Below are 24927 nucleotides of genomic sequence, written 5' to 3'. Positions count from 1 at the left end.
ATGGCTACCTTTCCGGCAGCATATGAGCCTGCCAGTTGGCTGAAAAGAATTTGAGATGTGCCGTTCTATAAACGAATGAGTCCAGCTGTCATAATGTGTACTCTCTGAACCAAGAATATGAATTTTGATTAGCCAGAAAAAGCCCACTGACTTAGTTTCACATGAATTTGTTATCGCTCTTTGCCATAATGATTGAACTCGCAGCATCGGCGCCGTGGCTGGCAGATCTCTGCTCGTAGCTGTTTATAAAGAGCTGTCTGGGTTATAAAAACCTCCCTATATCTGGTCAGGTGCATGTTTTGAGAAGAGAACCGATTGTTTCTTTTATAAAGGCCTGTGCTGTGTGTGCTTTTAACGATCAATTTGGCGGTGAAACTGTCTCTGGCAGCTGATAACAATCAAAAGGTTTGTTGGTTTTTTAATGTATCTTGAGATCCTGAGTCAGCCTTGAAGCTTACTGGGCTGGACTTTGTCTTCAGCTGGGTGCCCCAGTTGAGCACTACCTGACTGTCCTGGTGGGTTGACCTCGGTCGTGGTATGCCCTGTCATGTCATGCTAGCAATACTGACCCTGTGAAATGACTGGCGTATGTGGACCTGCCCTGTCATGTTACTGAAGGCTCACTGTTATTTTGGGTGTGCTTGCAGCTTTCATGTCTTAGGGAAGGCTGCGGGGAGGGAGCAGCCTGATCGTCCAGAAGTGTTTGCCAGCCCGATAGCTCTTCCCTCCCGATGTCAGAAAGCCCCTCCGGAGAGAGGGCAGCAGAAAAATGCCATAGACAATCTTCTGATGAAGGATGGGAGAGCAGGAGCTAGCTTAGTTTGCGGTGTCCTCTCTGAAGTCAGAGAACATTACCCCAACCTCGGCTGCTATCTTGGTTCCCTCTTCTGTGGAATTGCTACCTGGGGATTAAGTAGACGAAGATCCCTCCTAGGACTCCCTCCATCACCCGAAGTGCCTCTCCAGCGAATTTGTGCCTCCATTTCTCTTCATTATTGCTAGTTATCATGTGGGCTCTGCTACACATTTCCTGAAGTAAAAGAAAAATGACAGTTATTTCAGAAAGGGTAGCAAGCTTGATTGCCAAAAAGGTTTGCTGGCTTTATGACTTCCATCAGAGGTCCCTTCTGAATTGTCACTTCTGATCAGCAGCAATGATCTTTGCCTCTTAGCTTTTCATGCAAACTCCCCTTTCAGTTTGTGCTAAGACAATTGTGTGCAACTTCTTGAGCTTATTCACTCTGGTTAGCACTGTGCTGTGTCAAACTACAACACTGTAAATAAATCTACCCCAGTTCTCAGCCTCGGTGAGCCTTGTTTTTGTGGGCTGTCTGTGACTTAAATTCCCAGGGTTCTGATGATTCAGAAAACTTGCAATATATTATTAATAAATTATGTACTATTAAAATCCTAACACTGATGTTACACTTCCCTTTTATTTCCATAGTTAGGTTCTGTTGTGATTAATTTTTTTAATGCTTCATTTTCTTTAGAAACTAGATGCCAAATCACTTATAAAGCTGAATTTTGCTAAAAACAGTGAAGGTAAGTATGGTAATTCTCTGTGGTTTGTGTTTTGGTTTGTTTGTTGGTTTTTTTTTTCTTAATGAGTGCTTTAATAAATCCTGGTTTGTCTTCCTCATGGTAAAGTTACGTAGTTTGTGTTCTCTATCATGGTTTTTATTTTTTGAGTAGAATAACTGCTTCTTGTGAGTGACATGTTTACCTTTAAAGTTACATTTCTGCTTTTCTTTACACTGGGGAGCTGTAAATTATTCAGCAATTTCACTTTACGATAGCTGCTACTGCAGTAAGGTACTGTTTACTTTAAGGAGAAATTTAAGAAATGGCTAAATTTCTATGATATGTTATCTTCTTCTAACTTGCCTGGGGCAATATTTGCTGTTCACTTGATTTTGAACAACTTTTTGTTTATAAAATGAATTAGACTTAAATGAACATGTGGGATTTTATGAATAGCAGAACACAAGACAGCAGCCTCAAGCTTTATTTCTGCAGGGTTAAAGATATAAAATCTGCCATCTAAGAGAGGATGCTAAGAATAAAAGAGAAAAGCGGAGATTAATTCATCTTTTACAAGGCAGATAATGTTTTCTTTGAAATGAGAGTGGCAGGGATTAGGTGGGAATAAAATTCTGGAGTGTCTGTCTCCTTACCAAAGTCCATGGACTACAAGGTCTTATCTCTAGCTGATGGATTTCTTCTGCATTTTGTGTTCCATCTGTCTCAAGAGCAGGGTGTTAAAAAATGATCAATAGTCACTGTAGCCAAGGTTTTTGAAAGGTACTGTGATACTGTGCTTTCCTTAAAGAAGTCTAGTTCATAGTGCTGGGTTGGAATGATGGCAGCCACACAGTCTTAGAAGCCTTTTCCTTAAAAAGGTGCATGCTATGTCATTAACTGATCAAAGGAAAATGCAACAAAAGGGGAAAATGTTGCATTTCTGTCTATCAGCAGACTTTTCTTCATATCTTAACATGTAGAATGGTTGCTACATATGTAGGATCTTCTCGGTTCACACCTGTATGATGAAAAGGTCTTCAGATATTGCAGTTTATTCCATTTAATGATCCTTCCTTAGCCGAGTTCCTTCTATCCAGATCAACAAGTGTGCTCACTCAGCAGCTCTGCTTTTGCTAGAACTGAGAACATGGTGATTGGCTCTTTTTTATGCAGCTGGAGTGAGGCCTCACATTTTACCAGCATGTTTCTGTATCCATTAGTTGGGCCATACCCTGATACCTTTTCGAAAAATCCCTTTCTAAACTTCCTCTTGAATTCCAGTCCCTTGTGGCAATGGCTTTTGTTCAGCTCCGGTGGTATTAACAGAAATAGTCCTCAGCTTTTACTTGCATCTGCATGCTGGAGGTCAGAGTTCTTCCTCTGGCTTCTCAGTTAACAGTAAATACTCCATAGGTGCTTGCCTCTCCTGCCTTTGCAGGTGCTGTGAGCAGTCTCTGTTATGGTCTCCCTGCTGGTTTTGATTTTTCAGATGGTAATTAGGAAAAAAAGAACCAAATAGGCCCAACCTACTTAAAAAAATCTCACCCAAATCCCCAGGTCTAGCAAACTGATCAAGTATTAATAACCTTCTTCTAATTGCTTTCTGCTGAGATCATCCAGACATTTTTCTTTTTCCTCGTACATTGCCTTCCATCAGTTTGCTTGTTGTTGACATGCTTAATATTTATGCTGACCCTCCTGGGAAAATTCACAGCTTGATTAGAGCAGAAGCTGGGTTCCTTATTGAATAACGTGTTCAGATTTAATGGCATTCTGCTTGCCACATTTGAATACAAAATACTCTCCTAAAAGCACAACAGCTGCTGTGAACTTTTTTGTAGGACATAAGCTAAACTTTTATTTCTGGAAACAACACTGAAAATAGGGTACTGGGCATGTTACAAGGTACAGGCTCATGCTATCAATAGACCTTTGATTACAACAATAACAATTGTATTGTGGTACTTCATAGATATCAAGCAAGTTGGATAAAGTTCTGTGTTGAGGGAATGAAGGCAGTAGATTTCAAAACTGCATTTTCATTGCTTGCTTTATAATTCTCATGTTAGTTTTTCTGTTTGGCAATGAGAATCATACTGTAGTTAAAACACACTGAGGTTACATTTTATGTTAAAAATTAATGTACATATCCTTCACAGAGATAACAGAAATTAACTATTTCAAAACAGTTGCAGGACTTCATGCCAAATTTAAGCTTTTTCCCCTCCATCAGGTAAATACCACTGTCCAGTGCTGTTTACTGTATTCACCAATAACTCCCATATTGTGGCCATCAAGACAACTGGAAATGTGTTTGCCTATGAGGTAGGTTCTCTGTTGCATTTCATTAATAAAATTTTATACTTGATGCATTTCATTCAAGATCACAAAATGCTTTAACAAGATAGGTAAGTTTTATTCTTGTTTTACAGCCAGGGAAATTAAAGTATGAGGAGAAAAGAGTATTTTAACTGAAGCTAGGGAAAGAGCAGAAAGACTGCCTTAATGGACACTTGAACTGCATTTTTATTTGTGTTTTGTGAACATTTGTGTGAACCCAGGTGGAATTTTAGTTGTGACTTGTTTGCATAATCCTTATTGCAAAAGCAAGGTTTATTTATTTTTCAGTAGCAAATAAATCCTTCAATTAATGGATCCATATCCAGAGTTGTAAGAAGTCTGAACACTGAAACATCTGCTTTTTGAAATCTGTTGATGGGAAATTCCAGTAGGACTTTCAGATACTGAGAGAGGAGTAAGCTGAAACCATTGCAATCAACGAAAAGGCTGGATTCATCACATTTTTGAAAACTTGCTCTGTTGTAGTTGAACTGTCTTCATTCCAGCTGTGAAAGCAGTCAAGATTAAGTTAAAATAGAAAGTATTTTCTGTTCCTTCTAGAAGCATGATCCTGTGATTGCTGTGGTGAAAAGGCAAGAATGAGTTTAAGAGTAGTCTTTGTTAAATGCTTGTCGATATTGTAAAACTATTGCTCAGTTTACTACAAGTTATAATACTGGGCTTCCTAAACAAGCTGCACCAAGAGGGTCTGTTTCTCGTGTGGTGTACCAGTTGAAGCAATAGCATTTATTGTTTTTTTTAAGTATGGAATTAATTTATGGACTCTTGGAGGTACTAGAAAAATATTATCACTTTCATCTAAGGAGAATAGAGGACATTTGGGTGAATAAGACAGATTCAGTTTTTTTTCAGGTAGACCTCCATAGTCATCACTCTGTATGATGTATATGTTCGTAATGACAAAGCATTTATTCCACATTGATTCTCACTATGAAATGACATGCTGCTGCTTTGTGGAGCATCATTTAATTTTCTCAGGTGAACAGAAGTGTTGCTGCAGACTAGGTGCAGCAGTCAGGGTGGACAGAGTGTGAGGAGCTAATGCAACTCTGCTGTGGTATGAGCTGGCCTGGGACACGCGTGTCTCGCTGAGGGGTGCTGACAGTGGGGGAGATACTGACCCCTTGTTAAAGCTGCCTGTCTTATACCATCTGTAAATACTTAACTTAGAAAACTGCAAGCAAGTATTTTTATTTTGACAATATTTTTATGATGAATTTGGATAAAATTATATGCATAACTATGGAATGGAGACTGCAAGGTTCTTTCTCTTTTTAAAAAAAAGCAAACCACACAAAACTGTTGAGTTTTGTAGGGATGAAAGACAAGCTTCTCATCTGTTAAAGCACACAATGAAAATACTGCAGCTGTGAGTTGAGAATGAAGGATGAAATTGTTTTCTTTATCATTTGTACTTTAAGGTTGTATTTGTTTCACATATTTACTTGTACTATTTGCACATCAGAATCCAATTTTTAATATCCATGTCTTTTGCCTGGCTGTTAGGCAGTTGAGCAGCTGAACATAAAACCAAAGAGCTACAAGGATCTTTTGACAGATGAACCCTTCACTCGGCAAGACATTGTGACACTGCAGGTAAACTTTTCTCTCTGTACGTGTCTTACTATACAGCTTTTTTTCAGAGGATGAAATGTTGCTATGTACACTGTTATAGCAGGAATTTAGAGTAATTGAACAGAGAACCATTGTCTGTATGTGTGTCCTGGAGGTGGGTAGAAAGGGAACTGCTGTATTTTCTTTGTTATCCAGATGAACCACAAAGATTTCATGTAACTTAGAGCCTGACAAATCTCTAGAGTGATTATTGTGTGCCTTGTAGATAAGCAGATTGTTCAACTTTGTAAACTGAAGGAGGGGAAAAAAAAAAAAGGTGCCCAGAAAAAGTCAAGGATGCCATGTAAAAATGTGAATTTTTATGAATGTATTTGCGGTTGCTTGCTATGTCACTGTATCTGACTAAATATAAGACCTTGTGCATAATTGTAAGTTTTAGATGTCAAACTACACATAAGATTTTTGGGGGTTTTTGGTTAAATCTTACCTGAAAATTTGCAATGACACCCCTGATTTATTGTGAGACTTAAGTAGTGCATTGGGAAAAGACTGGGTAGAGGAAAGGTAAAGATATGTCCGGAATCGTCTTCAGCTCTAGACAACCAACAGTACTTGGTCTATGTTATCAAAAGAAACATGTTTTAGAATGTAAAGTATATAAACTTTTAGGAAGTCAACATGTTACATTAAGACTGAAGTTGATTGTCCATCTTAATCTTTTGATGATGCCTAAAAAAAGTCAAAGCTTCAGAAAAGCATTTTTTATAGAAAGTTTCTCTAAATGTAGAGCAAAATAAGCAGCAAAACAGAGGATTTTCTTTAAGTGCTTGCTTAGAATGGTTTTATTCTGAATAGATACCAATATTGGCCTTTTACTGATTTTAGCAGAATTAAAACCTAAATTAAAACAGCACTGTAAATTTCACAGTGTAAAAGATAGTTATTTGCAGATGATGTTTAGTATCAAAAGATCTAAAAATTTTGTTTAAAAGTAGACATTTTAAGCTTGCATGATTTCAAAATAGGGGAAAAAAGATTCAAAGATCATTGTTATTGGAGTCACGAGTTAGTGTGCATCTCACGAACAGTTAATTGCCACTAACCAAGACTAATACAGTCTAATTTGAATAGAAAAATATTTTTCATTTATGTCTAAATTTAAATGAAATATATCCCCTCTTTCTTACTCCCCAGTGCTGAACAGCATGTTTATAAATATTTTTCCTCTATTCCTTTGGGCTTGTGGTGGTTCAAGCTAATGCAACAAAGTAAAATGTTTTTAATCCAATGGAAGCAAAAAACATAGCTTTTTCAGATTGAAAGCTCCCAACAGAATGTTATTTGAATGTAACTGCATGGTTGCTAATGGATTTGGAATGGTAAAAAAAGACAACATGAGTGACTAAAAATGTTTCTGTGCATCAGTGTGGAAAACCAAATTATTTTGAACAAATAATTGAAATGTGCAGTCATTTAAAAATATTTTGATATGTTTTGTAGGTTTGGAATTGAATGTATGTATAAAGAGTGTGTTCCTGTTACATGCCTAGCTTTGATTTTTCATAAAAGCAAATGGATGCTATAGTCCCCTAAATCTTCCCTATGTGGATTTTTATCAATATTTTTCATCTTCGTTCTGTTCTTGACATGTTTGGTTTCTTTCTTGCTTGGGCGAATATGTCTGGTAAGAGAAACTAAGTAGATTATGATAGTTGTCCAGTCACTGGTACAGTCATCCTGCAAGCTACGTGAAGGTCACAGCCTTACATTGCCTGTACCTCTCTCACCTCCATTTAGGATGATGTTGGTAATGCGTTGGGTAGATTTGTTCCTCTTAAGTAAACAACTCGTTATGGATGGGTGTTAACTTCTGTAGTGTACAATCCTGTGGTATACTCTTCTCAAGTAAGTTTAGAAACAGCAAAAGTACTCTCATCTTGGGTTTGGACTGGAAGAGATTTTGACCATCTGAATGCTGTTAACCAGCTAAAGCTTGACCCTTCACCCACTTAGATTTTAATTTTTTTTTTTTTTTTCAAAAAAGGATTTTCAACAAACAGGCTAAAATGGCTTCAGGGTGTTGAATGAGAAGTAAGCCATTTAATATACTGCACAACACCCACTGCAAACTTGCAAGTATACCTTGATTTCTCCTAATCAAATGGTGCCCTACCCTGACTTGCTTTGTTGAGGCCAGAATGCAACCTAAAGTGGTATGACCAGCCTGGGTATTAAAATTGCTTATGTTATGTGGTATAGGAATCTGTCATTATTTTCTCATCGTATTTTCTTCATGTGAATTGTTGAAGGGCAGACCAATGTCTCCTCTGCAAGCTCTCGTGTTGACAACACTGCAGGCAGCATGGTGGCTTCATACTGCCAAGCTCTACCACCTGTGGCTTTGTTTCTTAGCCAGAGTTCATGACTGCAATCTGTTGTGTTTCAATTTGTGGCTCTTGAGCTCTATCCCAAATCCCACTTCTCTTAAAAACCTTTCAATTCTGTGTTGAAATTTATCACTTTGTTGTTTTCCCATTCCCCCATGTAAATTGAGTACTGTCGTATCTGAGAGAGCTGGAATAGAGTGAGTTGGTAAGACTGATCCTCCTGTTTGGCAAAAAGGTAGATATAAAGGAAGTTGCTATAAAAAACATTCTTTGCTTTGCAAATAACAGCTGAATAGGACTGTCTGTAATAGCTGTGTTTATCAATAGGAAATAGCGTTTCCAGAGGCTGACTCTGAATGTCCTAGGGTACCTGTGTTTGCTAGTGAAATACAACATGATAAATGGAAAATTTGAATAATGTATGTTTACAGATTATTTCTATGATCTCTTTTTTCCTTGTTGATACATAAAGGGCAATCCTACAGCTGCTAGGGATGTTCTACCAGAATAGCTATTGACCTCAAACTTGACCTCTCTCTCCCAATGTATATAATTAAAAACAAAACCAGAATATTTTGCTCTTTCCAGAAGAGAGAGAATTGCATAAAATTTTTTGTTCTGGTCTTGCTGCTAAACATTATTCAAAGAGCAATCATAATCCATCCCTGTTATCTTTTCTGGTGAACACCATCTCAGCTGGTTGCTTTGCTTTTACTGATGGTTAATTGTGTCCTATTAAGTTTACTTGTTAAAAAGGACAAATTATTTTGGATCTGGAACTAAAAAAAGGAAAATGACAACTTTAGTTGTTAATAACACTATCTTAGATCTATGATGTACTTCTCTTTGTAAAGGAATCCACAGTGCTTCCTGCACTTACATATACAGAAATTGCTTTTTTCTCTGTTGAAATGCAAATGTCCTGGGGTAGAGCATGGCAGTTTTTCATCAACATATGGTGATATTATCCAGCCCCTCAGGGCAGGAGGTAAAGAATAATACCATATCCTGGTGTGCAGGATACATTACCAGAACTGGAATGTAGTTATTCAGGCAAAAGATGTCATGGATTCTGGTTTAATATCTTGCTGATAACAACAGAAATACACGTGACATTATTCCATATTAAACTCTTCCTAGACACTAGCAGTCTTAATATGACTGGATTTTTTAGACTCTACCCTCAAGTTGAAATTTCGTTTTCTTAGCTGTGTGGTCTTGCCACAAACTCAAGTCAAGCTTTCCATCTGTAGTGCTGGTGTTACTTTTTTCCAAGTTTCTCTCTCCTTATGGTTTATTATTATTTCAGATAATTTTTCTCTCAGCTGTACTGGTTCGTATCTCTTCTAAATGGAATATTTCTGTTGTATTTTGTCTGTGTTTCCTATAACTCTAAACCGACTTGTATTCTTTTACCTTGAAAGATGATCAGCTCAGCCTAACTTAGCATCCCTTGCAAATGTCATGAATGTGCTACCAGCTGACAGACAGCTAAAGTACTTCAAGATTTATTAGTTACACTTAATGTGTAAGGTGTGATGTAAAGCACTTAGAGACCTGTGGGGACAAGGTTATCTGTAATAGGAAGGCTGGTATTGTTGAAGCTTGTTTGCAGTGTTCTTATCCCCCTCTTCTGCTTCCCGTTCTGGTACATTGCTGTTCCTCATTTCACTTTGCAACTGTTTTAAAGGTAGGATTCAGTATAGCTTTGAAAGAGTTTTGACAAAATAAGATTGCATTAGACTGCGATTCAGAAGTAGGTGATTGTTTCAGTCCTGTGTTTTACAGGTTTTCAGCTAGTTTTCAATCTAAATGTTTAACCTAATTTGAAGTTATCTTCCAAAGTAAATTTTTTTGGTGGTATAATTCAGGGTTAGATCTCAAGGTCTGCTGTCCACCATTTAATCTTTGTGACAAAATCTGATCAACAGCCTGGTAGAAATTATTATTAATTACCGTTACTGTAAATTCTTTGTGTGTTTCAATCATATATTTTGCAAATTATTCTTTGTGTAATGATGTGGAACTTAATAGCAAGCACATAAATAAGTACAATCTGTATTCCCTTGTGTAAAAGTGGGCAGGCTGAAGCATGTGCTTGCCCCAGCTCAAGATGCACAGAGAGAAACAGCGTGAGCTAGTGCTTTGCTGGACACAGTGGTGGGCTCTCAGAGTCCTGTGGACTTCTTCCCATCACAACAAGTGTGAGAGTATCCTGAGGAGAGAAAACTTAAGAATGCTGCAATACCCTACTTTCACATCCCATTTGGTAGGAATTGTTCAGAACAACTTCCTCTTTAGCCCCCTGTCAATTCTTCATCCTCCACTGTGTCTCTGTTCACAAACCAGAAACCACGGCTCTCAAATTTGAGAAGATACAGCAGAAATTATTCCTGCTCTGGAAACTCTTAGAAGCTATAGCTGGGCTGTATGCTGGCAGGGGAGGGGAGTTGGTGAGAAGTGTGGCTCTGCTCAACATCAGTCCTTGCAGGTAAAGCAGAAGCAGACGTGGTCTGTTCCTCTTCACAGGAAGAATTGCAGTAATCACCCCCAACCCTGTTGTGCCACTGGTAATAGGCACAGTCCTCTGATGGCACCCGGCTGAGAGCCTTCCCTGATAGATGCACGCTCACAAATGCGTCTACTTTGCACCACAGAAATGGAGGATGGTTCCTGGGAGAAATAGGAAAAAAAAAAAAAAAAAATCTGGGTAGAATGCAAGCAAGTTTGCTGCCATTAAAGGAAAAAAAAGGCTCATACTGTTATGTGCTTCCTTATGTCAATTTTATTGTTTCTGTATAACCTAATCAGCAATGGATAAGACATGGTTCCCAACAAGCTGTTAAACACCATTGGCATTTGTGGCAGGAAGCATAACTAATGAGCTAAGTTGGAGGTAGCTGAGCTGCACACTGTTAATTGATATTTCACTCCTCAGCTATTTCTCATTTGCTCTTTGTGTGACAGAAGGTCAGAGCAGATTTCCTCTTGGTTGTGGATGAGGGCTCTCTGAGAGTGAATCCTGCCCCAATGCATGTGCAGAGTGGCTGGTAAAGAAGTGATGTGTTGGTACATGGTCAGCGTATGAAAGTAACAGTCCTGAAGATAATTAGGAACGCAGCATGGCCGAGCAAATAGTAAGAGAAGAATCAGGCCTCAAAGAAATCACACGGTCTAAAACTGCACTGGTTTTAACCTGCTTTTTTTGCATACACACATTTTTTGTGTGTATGGTGCTTAAGATTAACAGAGTTTAAGCTGTTTCCCAAAGTAGGTGAAAGTGGAAAATTATAGGAAAAAACAAGTGGAATAAAACTTGAGATTACTTGTTTTCAGAGCTCAGCTTTCATGAAAACGTCAAATATGAGATTTTTAATAGTCATGATAGTTAGCTACCCTTTGAAGTCTGTATCTGTGCTAGTAATTTGCTAAAGTTTATGGTTTGTAACCTTAATAAGAAAAACCCTGAGACTGCTACCCATAGTAATTTGAATACATATTTTTAAACATGCTAAGACAAACAAAAGTAGGCCAATTTACTCTTCATGGTTCATCTTCCTTTCTGGTTTCTGCACACTTACACAGAACTTATTTCTTTAGGCCTTTGGGCTCTAGGCCTTAATCTTAACAGGATTGGGAGCATCCCCGTGAGTCCAGCCTTTCTCTGACCAGGAGAGGCCGTTAATTCATTAAAGCTCAAGGCTTTGACCATGCAGGTACATCTGCCTGCCCGTTCCTGCGGTGTTTTGGTTGGACTGCTCTGAGTTTGTGCCCAGTAACTGTCATGGATGCAATGAGAGGAACTTGGCGGGCTAATTATTAGTGTTTAGACAGTTTTCTTCCTGAAGCGATATGTCTAAAGACCATGTGCCCTTTTAAAATTTGCATAGACCTACATTTAAAAAATGTGTATCTTGTGTTGTAGGACTCCGTACCATCAGTAGGGAAATGGTTTGTGTCTTCTGTTGCACAGGTTGGACTGGTCAGATGTATTTCTGCTCTTGGGGATGGTAAAAGCAAATGGTGTCTTGTGTTTAACTTAATATTCATCACAGTACTGCCACACTTGGTATGCACATTTGTCTAATTCTAATCAAACTAATTCTAATCAAACTTCTAGTGTATCATGATGCTGTATTTTAGAGGGAGGAATCAATATGTCAACCGCTTGTCCTAGGTGTCCTATGTAAGATGACACTCAAATTTCAACTTAAGGAACCGTTTTTGAGGTTTTTTTCCACTGACAGAGGGAAACTGGTTTTGGAGTAGGCGCGTGGGTTGTCTGCCTTCTCAACGCGTGTTGAGGCTCCTGCTTTGCAGAATCAGGAACACAAGGGACAACACTGTAAATCAAACCTATGTCGAGTTTTTGCTGTTTGAACAAATGGCCCACCTGAATGTGATGAAGGACCTGGTTGTCTCGGGTCTCTCAGAAAGCAGATGGATGGCTGTGGTCTGCAAGGAGAGGGAGCTGCCCTGTGGCCTCTGCTGTCCTTCATACCATAATGGATGCGTTGCCTATGGGGATTTTAGTGGTGATTTGGAGAGCCCTGAGCAATCCCTTGCAGGGAAGGAGACACTAAACATTTTTGCTGGAGTTAATGGCATTGCTCAATGCCTGCAATTAGGCTGGTTAAGCCAGGTAAACAATTGAATGAACTGTGGCTGTGAAACAGTTTGAACCAATCTGATTCTTGGTACCCTGAGCACAAAACACATGGTTTCATAAGGCACTGGCACTTGTTGTATCCTTTTATTTATTTTTAAACAATCAATAAATCAGTAAATCAAGAAGCTTTATTTAGAGGAATATAGTGAAGGTCTTTTCTGGTTCATCTTTACTGCTGTCTCCTGCCCTCCCTCCTCTCCATGAAAAGTCAGTTTCAGGAGTCAGTCTTGCCCTTCACTTTGCCATGAACGGCAGACATGTGGATTGCTATAAATCCATCTGTCTCTGTTAATATTAATACACAGATATATATATATATTTTTTTCCTTTCCTGGAAAGGTAAGCAGTCTTACTTCCTTCACCTTTTGAGGTGGTACATTTACGTGCAAGGCAATGCTTTCTGTCTGGGAAAGCTACAGCTCATGATTACTGAAGAGTGTTTGGAAGGAGGCAACCTGTGACTTCTGGAAACACACTGAGCCCTTTCTCCAGACGTTCTCCATGCATCTTGTTGACTGTCAGAGAGCAAGGCTGAAATTATCTCTATTCATACATACATAAATATATATGCGAGGTAATAAATAATAAATACACCTAAGTGCTGGTGTCAGAGGATAAAAAAATGGTTAAAAAACAGGTCCAAATTTCCTATTCCTTAGTAGTTTTATTTAAAGATTATCTGTTTCTAATGCAAGATCTTAAAGATAAAATATCTGGGGGTTTTGGCAGTCCATGTCTTGATGAAGATCTATTGGAAGGGTAGAGTGGGGCAGGAAACAAGAGAAAATGATTATATAGTGGTTGGGAAAGGGGACAGCAGAAAGACAGGGGGTCATCTTTAGGGTACAGAATCACACAGCTTGATTTCATAAATGTGTTTTGGTTTTACTACCAGCAGTAAAACTAAAAATGCACTTTCTGGTGGAAGTGTACCATTTCAGGGATGAATAAAAAGCATAATTAGATCATTTAATAAGTGATGGAGCTACCAGCTCTGCTTGTATTAATCATTACTTTTACCAGAGATGGAATTGTCAAAACGTCTTACTAATGGTGGTGGTCCAAGAAGCTTTGTTAAATTCATTTAGGATAATAGTATTCATGTCAGTGTTATGGTTCTTTGCATAATATGTTGTATTATTTTTATCCTGAACTTGAAACTATTGCATATCATTAAGATATTTTGGTATTTTAGATTTTGAATTGTTTCTGTAAGATAGAATTTCCAGAAATGACTGGGTGTCCTGGGCTGATGTTTTGACCTTTCAGTTCTGCAGAGGAGCTTGAGGAAAAAACCTTGAAGTCATTGTAAGAAGAGGATTAAGGACTGTTTAATAATGGTATAATGTAACCTAGATCACCAGTAGGCATTCCTTGTCTCACTCTCTCTAACAAAAGGTCAAAGTTATGCAGAAAGTTGCCTAGAGATAGTATAAAGACTTACAGTTAATGGACTGTATTTTTGCTGTTTTCCTTGAGTGGTCACTCAATAAAGTTTTCATAATGCCACTTTTTGTTGCTTTTTATTTTATTTTTTATATTTTTACATGTAATTCTGTAAGCACAGATTTCACTAGTAAAAAAAAAAACAATCGAACCAGTTCTGACTGCAAAGACTTACTTGCTCTGAGGTTTATTTGTATTTTGAAATGCATTACAAAAGTTCATAGAGCACGTGCAAATCAGGCACACTGTTATAAATAGAAGGAGATAGCTAATGTGAATTTGCATAGATTTTAGACCAAACCACAGAATGAAGCAAAGAATCAGGCAATTGCAGCTTCTCATTGTTTCTTCTCACTGGGAAAGGGTAGACTCAGCTTAGTTCTGTTAGTAACTTCTGTAGGCAAAATATGTGTAATATGTTTGGAACTAAATTCCAGATCCCTAAGGAGCCTACTGTGAACAGGCTTGTTGCTGGTGTCAGTTGGGGTTGATTGCTTTATATTTTTTTTGTCTTTCTGTGATTTGGGGAGTATGGAAGTTATTCTGTCTCTCCCTATTTATTTATTATGGTGGTGTCTGCCCTTCAAACTAGTCTGTTGCATGGAATGGGTTTGTACCAAGCTCTCTGATATTTGTTTTTTTAATTATTATTTTCAGGATCCAACAAACCTGGATAAGTTCAATGTCTCAAACTTCTTTCATGTTAAGAACAACATAAAAGTAATTGATCCAGGTAAGGATGAACTGAAGGTAGGCTGAGAAAATACCAACCCAAATATGCAAATTTGAAAGACATTATGGAATTGACATAGGAGTTTTCTGGATGGACATCCCTCAGTGGCTAGTGGTAACTTTGAAAGCTTCTTGGAAACATGAATAGCTTGTTGAAACTGTCCTTTATACATCAAATGTGTTAAAAATTTTGAAGCAAAGACATGATTATTTGAGAAATCATTAACTGTCTCTATCGAGTGCTGTGCAAACACAGAAAGCATTCAGTATCCTTTAAGAGTAGGTAGATGAGAGAGAAGTGAGAAGAGGAGGAAGAATAATTTCCCAAAAGGTCCCTTAGCCTTGTACCAGAACCAAGACAAGGAAACCTACATCTTCCATACCTGTCTGCTAGTCTCTCTTTCACGTGTATCAACAATGTATTACCCATCCTTCTGTCTGGATAATAATGGACATCTTCCAAGTTAAACATCGATATAGATTTTTGTAAAATAGTATCAAAATAATTTTAATCATAAAAAAAAAATGTTCTTTTTTTCCTCTGTTCTAGATTTCTAAGAAGTTTACTTCTCAATTCTTTTGTGATTTTTGGATAGCTAAATGCTTAGTAATATCTGCTAATATTAAATTGCTGAAGGAAAAAAATTCTCCTTTGCCCTTGTGGTTTCCATTAGAACTGTTTCTAATGAGGTCTAATTGCTGATTCTAAGCATGGTGTGTTTTTCTGGGTCTTATTATGCTCATCTCATCTCATCTCTCTCTCTCTCTCTCTTTTTAAAAAATATACTAATTTTGCAAGCAAGCATCTCTCTTTCTGTTTACCTGCTAAAAATAAGTGGGTATTATCTCAGAGATGGAATATTTAATATCCAGCAGATAGTAGGCATACCAAGACAGAGAACAAGAGAAACTTTTAAAAATAAAAAATTAAATAAATTTTAAAAATCAATTTCTACAGTCCAGTCCACCAGCCTTGTCCCCCTGCTATCACATTAAAGAACTGATCTTGGGATTTTTGCATCACAGGCCTGGCCATTCAGTGACAAGACAAAGGACAGAAGTTTATATTGTACCCAAATATATCTTGTCTTTATTATTCTATAAAAATTTTAAAAGACTTGCATGAACTTAGATACTTTCTAGTGGTTTCAAAGGAATTTTTGCAGTAGCTGATTTGAAATTGTTTTTTTCTTTTATTATACTTCATCGTATTGGCATTTATTGTGCTATATTTCAAGTTATACTGCCACTAGTGTAATGCATTGCTATTGTTACTGTTTCTGCAGGAATAAATATAGTTACTAGACGTTTTTATTAAAAAAAAAGTAGAGATAATATCTAGAATATTTTTGTGTAACTAGATATGTAATAAACTGAAGGAGAACAAAATAGAATTCTTCTTTTAACTCTGAATGATTTAACTTTGTCTTATCTAGATGAAGAAAAAGCAAAATTAGATCCATCTTACTATTTAAAAAATACAAATACAGAGACCCGAGAGACTTTACTGGAGCTTTATAAGGAATTCAAAGGTGATGATATTCTAGCAGCTACTATGAAGGCTCCTGAAAAGAAGAAAGTGGATAAACTGAACGCAGTAAGTTGACTTAATTTGTAGTTTGGCGCTGACTGACTTTTTCAGAAATGGTAATAGATGTTTTTCAGCTTAGAGGCCATATTGCAGTATAAACAGACACTACTCCTTCTGGTTTCTGTTACGTGGAAATTTGTCATAGATGAGAATATGAAAATCATTGGGATTCCTTAGAAATACGTTGTATTTGTCAGTGAGTTTCTCTTTGTTAAATCATTGTACATGAACAAACATTTTAGAAATGCAGCACAATAAGAAGGAAGAATCTTTATGATGTGGTTATGATGTATATGTTGGCAGAACCTTTTTTCCCAGGTTGTAATCTCTTGCTTTGAATTTGTGTTATCATTGCTTCCTGCAGTTGTTGGCAGAGAGAACACACCTTAAGGGCTGTGCAAGTGAATCACTTCTGGTGTGGTCAAATATATAAATCATCCACAACTGCTTCTCCATCTTTTTCCAATAGAATGCAGGATTTTTAGTGGAATATTTTAAAGGATGTTCTTCCAGGTGCATGTTACTGTGTGTTTGTGGCTGTCGAGAAATAATTCATCTGCATCTAGACTTCCTACATCAAAGGCTGTTTTTAATGGGGAAGACGGAGTATTCTTCTTTCCTTTAATAATTCTGGGATGTTTATGTCTTCATGCTTTGATTACACTTACAGGAAAAGGAATAGCAATGCAGCATATGGCTTTTAATGAGGAGGCTTAGTGACAGATTAGGGAGTATATGTGACCATGGGATCACATTTGCCCCTTTTTCAGGGCATCTTAGTGTTACAAGAAAACAAAAGATGTAGGGAGAAAAAAAGAGGTGAGAGACAACGATGAGCTCTACACATGTTGGAGAATCAGATTGTCAGGTAATTATGTGGATGGGCATAATTATAAACTTGCATAGGATGCAGTGTAACCTTATTGACAAAGCATTGGCCTGACCTGTATTCTTTACTAATTCTTTATTAGATCTTTGTAATTTACTACAAAATCCATGTGTGACATTCACATTTCTTTTCTGCAGGAGAATTACAAAGCTCAAAATAGACATTGGGAACCATGGGGCAGTGCCTCTGCATGCAGAAGGGCTGTGTGTGTGTGTGTGGGGGGTGGTTTCCTTTCCTCCACCGTACCTCTGCGGTTCACTCGATTTTCCTTCCACTTACTCAGCAATGTTGGAGAATTTTACAGATGTCTTGCCAACAATACTCCTTTCATATCTCCACCTGTGGACATACAAATAAATTCTGATAATGGAATCTTTGCGTAATGATGTATTAAACTGTAGTGGAAGCAATAAGCCCCTTCAGCTCAGCACATGGGCAGCCTTAAATAGAGTTTCATCAGAGCAAATATTACGGGTAACAGATACAGAGTTATTGCTGCATCATGCATTTGTTTGTTTCTATAGGAGCTAGAGCAGAAGTCTGCCTTCAGAAGGATGACATTTATGTGTTTCTAGTATATAGTATCTTTAGTAGATAAATTCTAAGATCTAATGTCTTTTTCTCCTGCTTTTTCTTCTGTGAATAGGCTCACTATTCCACTGGAGCAGTAAGTGCTTCCTTTACCTCCACTGCAATGGTGCCTGAAACTACCCACGAAGCAGGTACCAGAACTACCTAGCTACAAGTTGTTTATTTACTTTCCAGTTTTAAATGTGTTCCCTAGCACACGTACATTTATGAGGACTGAAGGAATGCATTGATAATTGGTCAGTACTGATGCCATGGAAATGTATTCCCCGAGTAGATATATCCTTACTTTCCAATGAGCTCATTCTGAAAATAATGGAGCAATTATAAATTAGCTTTGGCTTTGAATGGCAGTTACTTATGTTGGACTGAAATGAATGAGGTATTTTCTATGCCTGGGGACCACAAAATGGGATATCCACTTATGTAAGTTAGGAATTAAGTATAATCTCTCCTCAAATAGCACACAAAATCTTTACCCCCTTCCTGGCCTAACCCAGTATTGGTTAGCAAATTTTGTGGTGATAACTGTTGATTTACAGCTTTTCAAGGTTACACAAAAATGCACTTCAGTACAATAAAGTTTTTCTTTCATTCTCCAGCCTAAACACAAATGTATAGAATTTATTTAATTTGAATATTGATTACATAGCTGAGCAATTAGTATTCCCAGTTGAAAAGAAAGGTCTTGCTTTTGGCACTAAAATGTAGGAAGTGTGTCATACACTTAGGCAAAGGTTGAATACATTGCTAAAACTACTTTTACCAAGTTCAGTTCCTTTACTTAGTGGATTACAGTGATTTGCAGGTGACTCTTTGAGTGTTGAAAATATCTGACTAACTGGACATTTTGACAAAATGGAAGTGGAAACATCCTAGATTAATCCTTTGGTTTGACTTTCCAGTAATGTTTCCAGTAACAGCTTCATTTGTTTTCAGAACTGGGTAGATCCTTATATGTCAGCAATTTGTGGTTGACTGATGACTACCTGCTTGGCTTCCAAGTTTGACAAGAAACAATTTGGTTTCAAAGTAACTTTTGTGATTGGTAGACATTACTTGAAAATTATAGTTTGTAATATTGAATGCTTCTGTGACTTAAAAATATAGATGATATTGTTGGCTCTCGAGGAGTTGGTGGTTTTCTATAATGGAAAGTATTTTGCACAGAGATGAATATGAGGTTATCATAGATAAATTGCAGGGTACAATCGCTGAAGACCTAGTACCCCAGGGGAAGAGGTCAGACAGTTGAATCTAGCAATTCGTTTTCTCATGATTTCTAAAGATCAACGAGTAAGCTTCCAGAGAGCTAATTATTGTCTTTTGCTTTGATACAGCTGCTATTGAAGAAGATGTTGTAAGATACAAATACGTGAAGAAGAAGGGCTATGTGCGACTTCACACTAATAAGGGAGACCTAAACTTGGAGCTGCACTGTGATATGGTACTGTGTGCCCCATAAGATGAACGTCTCTAGATAATGAACAGAATGTGAGCTGGCAATGGAAATGTCCAAAGAAAGGAATAGTGTGTAGTTGTAATAGATATGGACAAATAACTAGCTTTCAGTTGTTTTGGTGTGTTTTCATACATACACAAAACTCCTTTGTAAAATGTATATACATTATTTTATATATTATACTACTATATGTATAAATGTTCTCTGTAAGTAGTCCCATACATTTTAGTGGACTACTTACAACATGTCAAGGTACATGTTTAGAGCTTCAAAGGGTCAGGATTATAGTGATCCAAATAATGACAAGGAAGGTAGATAGAAAAAAGAAGAACACACGGAAGAGAGAATAACCCAAGGTTACACACCAGGTTACTGGCAGAACCAGGAAAAGAAATTCAGTGAAACTGAGAGCAGTCTGTCTGCCTGAGTACATGTAGTTAAGATACCCAGAAATGGTTAGATTTACTTCTAAATCCTGAGCTTTACGGAACAAACCTAAATGAAAATCTTAGAATATGTTTTTTTGCTTCCTGCTGTCTCAGTTTTGAAGGTCCCTGTTTTCAAACATCTTCTCTTTGCCATTAAGAGGTAAACATTCTTTTTTAAAAAAAATGGACTAGAGTTTTTTTGCAGTCAATACAGTCTGCTTCTCGTGGAAATCTGTGGCTCTTAAAATAATAAACATGGCAAAACTTATGATAGACGGATGAGTTGTGGCGACAGTGATGTCTCAGACGTCACTGCTTGCTAGCGTGCTTGCTTATTTATGTGTACAACCACATCTATAAAAGGAAAAGAAGTTTTCAATGTAAAAAGCCCCAACCTTCCTTTGTTTACTGAGATTTTTATCTCAGGAGATTATAGGCCTGAAAATAGATGGTTTAGGAAGTTGAAGGATGTGACTAGGAGTTTAAATGGTAAAACTTCTGCTTGTTGTGACTCTCACAGAATTTAAGGACAGTGGTGCTGGCTAGGAGCTGGGGTGCCTGGTGTGAAATCCAGAGATGCACTGGGAGAGTGCATCGTTTTTTGCCTGGGAGAAAGAAAAAGGACAAGTCTGCTAGCTTTCCCTTCTTTTCCTTGCTCTCGCGTGAGTAAGGAGCAGGATAATGTGTAAACATCTCAAGCTGATCTATGGAAACAGTATGAGAATCTCCACAGCAGCCTATCATGCTAGTAATTCTGTAGGTCTGTGTCATCCCTACAGGTGTTTTCCATGCTCTTAAATAGTAACACTATGTAATAAGGCAAAAAGCAGAGGATGTTAGTACAGCAATATTTGGGGGAAGCAGCAGAATGAGCAGATTGCATTGAATCATTTGTTTTGCCATATGTTCTCAAACTGGCTCCTGGCTAATGCAGGCTGACAGCAGCTATTCTTATCACTGTGGGTTTTTGGCCACATGTGTGACCAGTGTCACTCAGTCCCGAGGACCCAGTCTCAATTGCCCATTATAAACTTCCTGTATGATATCCATTGTGTTTCCTTTTTTTCCAGATGAATTCCTATTCATCTCCCTTTCACACACACCGCTTCCTCATATACACATTGGAAGTGTGCACTGTTTTACACAAACAGACATGCTTGAACATTGGCCTCTACCCATCTGTTTCTTTCATTTCTTTGTGTCGATTAAATCTGTGTGAATTAAGCAGACCTTTGGCACTGCAGAGGGGAAAAAGATATATATTTAGAATAAGTAGGAAAAACTTGCTGCTTTAAGGAGATTTTCACAACATCCACTTTAGGTCATCATCCTAGGTCTATTAAATCAGTTCTTCCGGGAGGCACTTGTTTTTCAACCTTTACTATATAAGGAGTTTGTGCTTCTAACTTTGGTTTTCCTGAATCACACTGAGGTTAGGCCCATAAGGTAGCTTAGTGCAGATAGAGCAGACATCTTACAAAAATTTAACGCATATATAGGTCACAAACATATACACAGATCAGCTACAATGGATCTATTGAGATTGCAAAGACAGGCATAGGAAATGGGGAAATGCCAAAATCAAACCTTTCTAAACACATCCAGTTCACCCTGCTTGTGAATATGCATGGTAATATTCTTAATTAATCATATGCTGAGTTTTTTTATCAGCTTTCCTGGCTTATTCAGTGCGCAAGCCGAACCAGTTCTGAGAGCTATTTGGAACTATGTAGTGAAATGGTTTATATGCAGGATTTGGTTTTCCTGCAAAAGTGTAGAATGTGGTTAAGGTCCTTGAATGCAGTCAGGGGGAACTGCATTGTATCATGATGCTCGCCCAAATTAATGTTGCACAGGCTTTTTGGTGCCTGACTTTTCAGCCTTCATGATTTTTTAACATAGTTAGCATGGGTAGTACCCCAGCTTTTCAGAAAGACATGGAGAAAGAAATTCCAGCCCAGAGTACTGTATTGATACACACTGAGATTACCAGCAGATTTGGGACCCCTGGATTTGGCACACAGATCTGTGCTACTTGAGTGAGTGGGAGAGCCAATAACAGTATTAGGTTGTCATTGCTGTTTGAATTCAGATGAACTGTATGTGATTTGGGGAATTCATACATCTACTCTCTCAAGCAGTACAACTGCAGGAGCAAGTATATGGTTTATAAGCCATATTATAGTGGTGCTTAGCTTTGCTTTTTAAAGAGTGAACACTGCCTGCCTGGTTGTTGTCTTGGCCTGACCACAGGCTCCTTTTTTTAATTGCTGACTGATATCCTGTGTCCTAGTTATTATGGAAGCCACCCTAGCAGTGGTTGTATTTGCACAGTACTGCAAATACATGATTGTGAAATGCTTTAGGAAGCTTGAGGATGAAGTTGCTATATAAATATCACAAATGAATACCTGTGTCCGGAGGTAGGACTTGCAAAATTCAAATTACATTTTAAAATAGTCTTACAGGTTAGATTTCAATATACACTTTGAGGTGAAGTCTTCTTGCTGAAATAGAGAACAGCAAGTGACATACTTGGTGTCTTAAAGTTTATGTCAACTGAGTCTTCAATTGTATTTTCATGCCTATGGGCTGTATTCAAGCAAAATATTCTTGCAGTTGTGCTCTCAGCAGTCTGCACTGCTTCTGAAGTCTACCCAGGATCTCTTTGTCTTCAGTACGCTGCTTGGGTTCTTACTCTCTCTCCCTTCACAGCTGTTCTGTCTCCTGTTCTTTCCTTCCCCTATTTTTTGTGAGCTATCTGACAGTATGAATTGTTTTGAGTTCAGTCCATATGTACACGTGGAAGCTTTTGTTTAAAAATAAATCTAGGGATCTTCATATACTTGTACTTTAAGGTGCCAATCAATAAGATTGATAGTGATGGGATTCGTCCTAGCACCAAAAACCTAATCAAGAAATGTTTTGTATTGATCCAGGGGAGGAAATCAGTGCTGCAGTGTGATTGAAGTCATCAGTTACTTTGTGACAGGATTTAGAAAGAGAGCATGAAATAGGGCTAGAATCCAGATATTTTCTGTGTTTGAAATTACTTCTTCAGACCATCAGAAAACTTCACTTAGGTTCCAGAAAGGTGATCTGTGGTTTAAGTCATTGACCTGAGAAAAGGCAATAAAAAGACTTTGGAAGATAAGCTGGATTTTTTTCCATCTTTTTGAATTTGTGCCTCAAATGAGCAAAGGTACTCTACTGTTCTCTCTTTGCATTGTAGTGGTTTGCCTAGTACTCTTTGTTGCCATTTGTTTTTTCTCTCAGTCTTCTTATTCAGATACAGTATGTTCCTCCTGATGGGGACTAATCAGATGGCCATTTGTTAGGGCCATTTTCCAGGAAGCTGAGTTCAGCTGGGCATAAGCAACATTTGTTGTATACACTAATTGGAAACAAATTTACAAAAATTGTACTTGCCAGAAGTAATTCTGGCAAGTACAGAAGATTTAACAACATCCAACAAGTGTTATTCTTTCAGCTCTGGTCTTACGCATTGCCAGACAAATAAATGATGAAGAAATAACTGATGCAAGGCAATGAATGTTGCTGTATTTCTTGTATTTTATTTACTGTGATTTTTCTAGTCTCCTCAAGTCCTTTTAGCTGTTTGAATCAGGATGCTGCTGGGAACAAATGTCTATATCATCCATGTGCATTCTGCTATATTAGTCACTATAGTGATGCAGTTATATCTTGTAGGTGGTGGAGCAGCCTCCTAAGGCAGGGTGGAGGCTTTACCCTGTGCAAAGTCAAACTGACTTGAATAAGGGAGTAGAAGAGTAGTGTGTTGTTATAGCTAGAGTGGAGAAGTAGGAGCTGGTACACCCTGAATTCTGTGTCTTTGCCACAGACTTGCTGCATGATGTGGCTATGTCATTTGGTTACGGATTTTTTTAAATCAGTGGCATCCCATTTTTATTTCACAATGAGCAATAAATGTGGGCATAATTTTGAATCCCTGGGCAGTAACATGTATCACAGATGCCTGATTGCTGGAGTGGAGCTACACAAATAACCTGGGCTGTCTGTTGGAATTAGCAGCCCTGCATAAGAATAGACAGAGTAGCAGACTCCTAGTCTCTGCACCTGTGAAAGGGGATAAAAATTCCTGCCTTTGCCTCTAGGTTGCTTTGAGGCTTTCTTGTTCAGGGCTTGTACTTTTTTATTTTCATTGCCATGGAAATATATATATGTAAAAAAATTTAACACTCCAGAAGACCCTGTCAAAATGATGAACAAGAGATTTGGTGTACTATCTCCCTTCTCTCCTTTCTGAGTTCTCCTCATACAAGTGGTCACTCTGGGATAATGATCTGGTGGTTAAACACAAGCCGATAGCAGTAATTGAATACTAATCCGTAACTGCCACAACAGTTTTTGTAAATTCGCCTCTGTCTCTCAGGCTTAATACTTTAAGGTTTAAGGGCAAGTTGGCATAACAAAGAAGAACGCGAGATGGATTTCAAAGCTTCATCCGGCACTCCACAAATGCTTTTTGAGGTTTTAGGACCTGGCAAACTCTGCTTAATGATGATGTCTTGGCATAACTATCTGAAGAAGCCATTATTCTACAAACACTGATGTTTTAATCTTTTGAGGCCCTCTGACCTGTTAAATATGCCTGTGATCTATAAATGTGTAATCCAGCCCCTGTTCTTTGAAATCATCTCTCCTTTTGTGTGAGGGACTGCTCTGAAGATCAGAAGCCTGTGAACTTCTTATCCATTTCCAGTGGGAAACAAGCGAGTTGCTGAAAAAACCCTTTGACCTCCTGGCATGACAAGGTTCCCGTCTTCCCAAATATCTTATTTTCTTTTTGATTTAAACATCCATTCTACGCACTTTCTGTCAGCATCATCGTGGCATTGTCTGGCAAATAACTGGCTGATGCTTTACCAGTGCCTGTTCATTCAGTAAAATGTTTATAGGGATGAAGTTCAGTGGTCTTGGCATGGTTGTAAATTACTTATTTCTTTTTTTTTTTTCATCAAAATAGGTCATTGTAGGAAGAACTGCAACTTCCAACTTTGAAAGTTCTTGTCAACAGAAACTAAAACCAAACAAAACGGTTATTTTCCAGTAGGAGAACAGCTGGATAAAAATGTTTGTTAAAGAGGATGTTGTTATTTTTCTTCAAAGTGCTACAATGGCAGACAGTTCTATTGCTCTTGCGTGATTGTGAGTAGAATGGCTCTGCACGGCCATATTGATTAACAGGTTGCTTATAGGTTGTTCTTAAGTGACTAGAAGCTAATATTTTAAA

General features: G+C 37.9%; 1 protein-coding gene across 2 annotated transcripts in view; it reads left to right on the top strand.

Moving 5' to 3' along the window:
• The window catches only part of PPIL2 (peptidylprolyl isomerase like 2), a 74284-nt gene that overhangs the window by 14926 nt on the left and 34431 nt on the right, over positions 1–24927 (top strand). Inside the window, exons 6-12 of one of the 2 annotated variants that reach the window (XM_049805800.1) lie at positions 1494–1545; positions 3758–3849; positions 5392–5481; positions 14620–14695; positions 16131–16291; positions 17821–17896; positions 19103–19209. In XM_049805800.1, coding sequence (XP_049661757.1) covers positions 1494–1545; positions 3758–3849; positions 5392–5481; positions 14620–14695; positions 16131–16291; positions 17821–17896; positions 19103–19209 — 654 coding nt within the window. The remainder of the gene's footprint in view (positions 1–1493; positions 1546–3757; positions 3850–5391; positions 5482–14619; positions 14696–16130; positions 16292–17820; positions 17897–19102; positions 19210–24927) is intronic. The other variant, XM_049805801.1, reaches the window with a different exon arrangement.

This window comes from Accipiter gentilis, chromosome 7 (assembly GCF_929443795.1).
Source record: "Accipiter gentilis chromosome 7, bAccGen1.1, whole genome shotgun sequence".
Lineage (NCBI taxonomy): Eukaryota > Metazoa > Chordata > Aves > Accipitriformes > Accipitridae > Astur > Astur gentilis.
Note: the sequence above shows the minus strand (reverse complement) of the source record. Positions and strands in the feature narration are given on the sequence as shown.